Genomic DNA, 4,989 nt, shown 5'->3' with positions numbered 1-4,989 from the left:
TCATGCTGCAGTTCGGTCATGCGTGGGGGCCAAATAACCAAAGGCACATGCACACATGCATTGCCGCCTGAATCCTGATAGCTTTGCCAATCATGGTGCTTCCGTGCTTCCCTGGCAAGTACACAGGACCATAAAGCTGCAGAAAATTCCATTGCATGTGCCCCCCCCCCCCCCCCCCCCCCCCCCCCCCCAACCCCAAGAAACTAGAAGCGGAGGAAAATGGATAGGAAAAGTTCAGGCAGCTAGGGAAGCAGCAGCTATAATGGGACGAAACAGCTCGGAACTGGTGTCTGACAGCAGCACACAGTCTGCATCAGGAACGTTGAGATGTGTGTGCACAGCACGAGAAGCACTCAGTAGAGGCCTGCAAGCTCTGAGCTTTGGGCATTGCAACTCCATGCTGCTACAATGTGTATTTTTTCCCAAGTTCATGCCACGAGATCATCTACAGGTAAGACACCCAGTCAGTGGAGCAGCATGTGTGCAAGTAGGGGTTTCAGTTGGCGAGCATTTGATAAGGACATGACCGAACATATACACAATCCGAATGTATTGCCCTCATATACAGCAAAGAAGCTGTCTCCACACAATTGATTGGCAACACATGCATCAATCATCAATCAACAAGCCCACCTTTACCTAAAAGGAGAGTGTGTGGTCTATGCAAATAAAAAACAAGGATGCCCTGCTCTAGGCTACCTCCTTTCAAAAATGATAGTCCCTTACCCTTGAAAATACTGCCAACGTCAACACCAATCTACTCATGCTTGCCCCATGAGATTGATAGTTTGCAGCAACCGGGGATATGTGTTCTATCTGTGCACAGAGAGAGAGAGAGAGAGAGAGAGAGAGGGGGGGAAGGGGGGGGGGGGGGGGGGGGGGGGGGGTCGGGGGGCGCTTGCTCAGAGAGTAAGTATAGCCTTCAACACCAAAGCATAAGTAATTTCATCGGGAGAGATGCCCTCACTTTGCATCTGCTGAAAACAGCCGAGAGCTTCCTGGCCTTGACCCCGTTGGGCATATCCTGCAATCAATGCACTCCAAGAAACAACATCGCGAACAGGAAGCTCCTCAAGCGCTCTTTGAGCTTTCTGAAGTACACCACATTTGGCATACATGTCGACCAAGGCACTACCAAGCACGACATTTTTTTTCAACAGCCCCTGACGAACAATATCATCGTGAATTTTTTTGCCCGTGTCAGCATCTTGTGTAGTGCCACATGCCTTCAAGATGCAAGCATAGGTGATTGCATCTGGGGAGATGCCCTCGCTTCGCATCCGCTGCAAACAGCCCAGAGCTTCCTCACCCTGTCCCTGTTGGGCATATCCCGCAATCAATGCACTCCAAGAGATGACATCCCGGACAGGAAGCTCATCAAGCACTTTTTGCGCTTTCTCAAGTACACCACATTTAGCATACATGTCAACCAAGGCAGTGCCAAGCACGACATTTTTTTTCAGCAGCCCCTGACTAACAATATCATCATGAATTTTGTTGCCCATATCAGCGTCTCGCATAGTGCCACATGCCTTCAAGACGCAAGCAAAAGTGACTGCATCTGGAGAGATGCCCTCCCTTTGCATTTGCTGAAAGCAGCCCAGAGCTTCCTGGCCCTGCCCCTGTTGAGCATATCCCGCAATTAGTGCACACCAAGCGGAGACACTCCGGACAGGAAGCTCCTCAAGCACTTTTTGTGCTTTCTCAAGTACACCACATTTGGCATACATGTCAATCAAGGCAGAACCAAGCTCCACATTTTTTTTCAGCAGCCCATGACTTACAATATCATCGTGAATTTTTTGGCCCATATCAACGTCTTGCGTAGTGCCACATGCCTTCAAGATGCGAGCATAGGTGATTGCATCTGGAGAGACTCCCTCGCTTTGCATCCGCTGAAAACAGCCCAGAGCTTCCTCCCCCTGCCCCTGTTGGGCATATCCCGTCATCAATGCGTTCCAAGAGACGACATCCCGGATGGGAAGCTCGTCAAGCACTTTTTGTGCTTTAAAAGGTACACCACATTTGGCATACATGTCGACCAAGGCAGTGCCAAGCATGATGTTTTTTTTCAAGAGACCCTGACTAGCAATCTCATCGTGAATTTTTTTGCCCATATCAACGTCTCGCATAGACCCACATGCCTTCAAGATGCAAGCATAGGTGATAGCATTCGGAGAGATGCCCTCGCTTTGCATCCGCTGAAAACAGCCCAGAGCTTCTTCGCCCTGCCCCTGTTGAGCATATCCCGCAATCAATGCACTCCAAGAGACGACATCCCGGACGGGAAGCTCGTCAAGAACATTATATGCTTTCTGAAGTACACCACATTTGACATACATGTCGACCAAGGCAGTGCCAAGCGCGACGTTATTTTTCAATAGTCCCTTATGTACAATATCATTGTGAATTTTTTTGCCCATATCAGCGTTTCGTGTAGTGCCACATGCCTTCAAGATGCAAGCGTAGGTGATTGCATTCGGAGAGATACCCTCACTTTGCATCCGCTGAAAACAGCTCAGAGCATCCTGGCCCTGCCCGTGTAAAGCATATCCTGTGATCAATGCACTCCAAGAAACAACATCCCGAACAGGAAGCTCATCAAGCACTTTTTGTGCTTTCTGAAGTGCACCACATTTGGCATACATGTCGACCAAGGCAATGCCAAGCACGAAGCTTTTTTTCAAGAGCCCCTGACTAGCAATATCATCGTGAATTTTTTCCCCCATATCAGCATCTCGCATAGTGCCACATGCCTTCAAGATGGAAGCATAGGTGATTGCATTTGGAGAGATGCCCTCCCTTTGCATCCGCTGAAAACAGCTCAAAGCTTCCTGGCCCTGCCCCTGTTGGGCATATCCCGCAATCAATGCACTCCAAGAGACAACATCCCGGGCGGGAAGCTCGTTAAGCACCTCCTGTGCTTTCTGAAGTACACCACATTTGGCATACATGTCAACTAAGGCAGTGCCAAGCACGATGTCTTTTTTCAACAGCCCCTGACTAACAATATTCTCGTGAATTCTTTTGCCCATATCAGCATCTTGTGTAATTCCACATGCCTTCAAGATGCAACTGTAGGTGATTGCATTTGGAGAGATTCCTTCTCTTTGCATCCGCTGAAAACAGCCCAGAGCTTCCTGGCCCCACCCCTGCTGAGCATATCCTGCAATCAGTGAGTTCCAAGAGACGACGTCCCGGACAAGAAGCTCGTCAACAACTTGTTGCGCTCTGAAGAGCTCACCGCACTTGACATACATACGGACTAACGCATTGCCTAAGTATGTATTCTTTTCGAGTAACCCATTATTGCGAATATGAGCATGTATCCTCGTGCCTTGGTGCAGATCCTTCTTCTTAGCACATTCTTTGAGTGAGCTGACAAAAGAAAGACTCGTTCTCGTCATCTCCATATCTGCTCGTGTGGCGAATATTGCTGATAACGAATCGAGTATGCTACCTTCAGCACGCGCCTTCACCGAAACAGTAGCACTGGCACATCGTTCCATCGCCCCTCCTGCAAGGGGGTCATTTTTTACCGTATGGAACTACCTAGGCAGTTTGAAAGTCTCAAGGCTTGAGAAGTTAAGGCTGGATACACACCGCATCTAGTCACTTTTGGGGATGTGTTACACACGTGAGCATGCGTTATACACCAAGCACTTGTTATTCTAAGGAAAAGTGAATATAGTATCGTCTCGTGCCTGCAGCTTATTGGTTTATCGCCATCACCCGATTGAGTTGGCACAAGTTCGGTTCCTGCCCATGCGTAGCCAATAACGTTTTGCCGGTTGGCTTCCACGTCCGCACACCCAAGCTTGGGCAAGCAATGTGTAACCATCCTAATACTCGGAGAACGCAGGCGCGTAGCATCTCTCTCTCTCTCTCTCTCTCTCTCTCTCTCTCTCTCTCTCTCTCTCTCTCTCTCTCTCTCTCTCTCTCTCTCTCTCTCTCTCTCTCTCGCATGTCTCATGTGTCGCCATTTCGAGCAAGGCACGCTTGCCTAAAAGCTTCCAAAGAGCGCCACATGGCAGGGGCAGGGGTAGGGGTGGGGAGGAGGGGGATCTGTTCCCTCTTTATATGTTACCATATACATGTGGTAGTGATGTGTGTGAACACACTCAAGACCGTCGGGACATTTTTTCCCTCTATAGGAGGTTTTTTTTCCCGTGCTTTGTATATACGCCCATTCATTCTAGGGCTATCTATCTTTCCATTGCACACTAAGTAATACACTCTCTATTGTGTGCCTTGAGCTTCCTTCGTCTTCTCCAAGCTATGTGTGTTTTCCTACAACCCTAATGCCAACAATTGGTATCAGAGCAAGTTGCGTCCTCCCGGGCTTAGTCGCCAGCAGCTCCAGCAATGCCTGCTCACTTTCTCCAATTTTAGTGAGCTTTGGCGAGTGTTCGTAGGTCGACAAAAATTTTGGGCAAGCTTGTGGAGCTTAGTCTACTCAGATTTCTGATTCGGGCTCATTTCAGCTTTTGTTTCCACTACAGGCAATACTACACATGCTATTTTGTCATTTTGTGCAGAATTTCTGTCAGTGCCGTTTTTCGCATAACAGGTCCTTTACAGTCTTCTACGGTTTGTGCTATATAGCACGTGTTGTTCTCGCTTCGTTTCTCCTTTTTTCGGGCAAAAGCTCAGAGCAAACATCTTGAACACATCTACGGCAGAGCAAGCTCATTGGGATGTAAAAGATGCGCAGGCTCATGCATTGATTGAGTTGTCTTTGAAGTGCACCATTACTCCTCACATTCGTTGATTGAAATTTGCAAAACAGGCTTGGGATATTCTGGCTGGTATTTATGCAAGCCACAATGAGGCAAAAATTGCATTGCTGCGTAGAGAGCTGGAGTCGAAGATTATGCATGAAGAAGATGATATGGAAACTTTCCTTGCTGGTGTCAAGGATATCAACGAGCAACTTATTTCTACAGGTGAAGTCATTTCAGACAATTCCCTTATGCAGACTGTTCTTGA

The 4,989-nt window shown here is 48.1% G+C and overlaps 1 protein-coding gene across 1 annotated transcript; it reads right to left on the bottom strand.

Annotated features, from left to right (window-relative positions):
• Positions 1–224: 224 nt before the first annotated feature.
• LOC147459236 (pentatricopeptide repeat-containing protein At4g18520, chloroplastic-like) lies at positions 225–3,570 on the bottom strand. The gene has a single exon (XM_086510537.1). The coding sequence runs from the start codon at positions 3,507–3,509 to the stop codon at positions 903–905; it is 2,607 nt and encodes an 868-aa protein (XP_086366663.1). The 5' UTR covers positions 3,510–3,570; the 3' UTR covers positions 225–902.
• Between the last annotated feature and the right edge of the window lie 1,419 nt (positions 3,571–4,989).

This window comes from Adiantum capillus-veneris, chromosome 4, assembly GCF_014529385.1.
Source record: "Adiantum capillus-veneris isolate H3 chromosome 4, ASM1452938v2, whole genome shotgun sequence".
Lineage (NCBI taxonomy): Eukaryota > Viridiplantae > Streptophyta > Polypodiopsida > Polypodiales > Pteridaceae > Adiantum > Adiantum capillus-veneris.
This window is presented reverse-complemented; position numbering and strand designations above follow the sequence as displayed.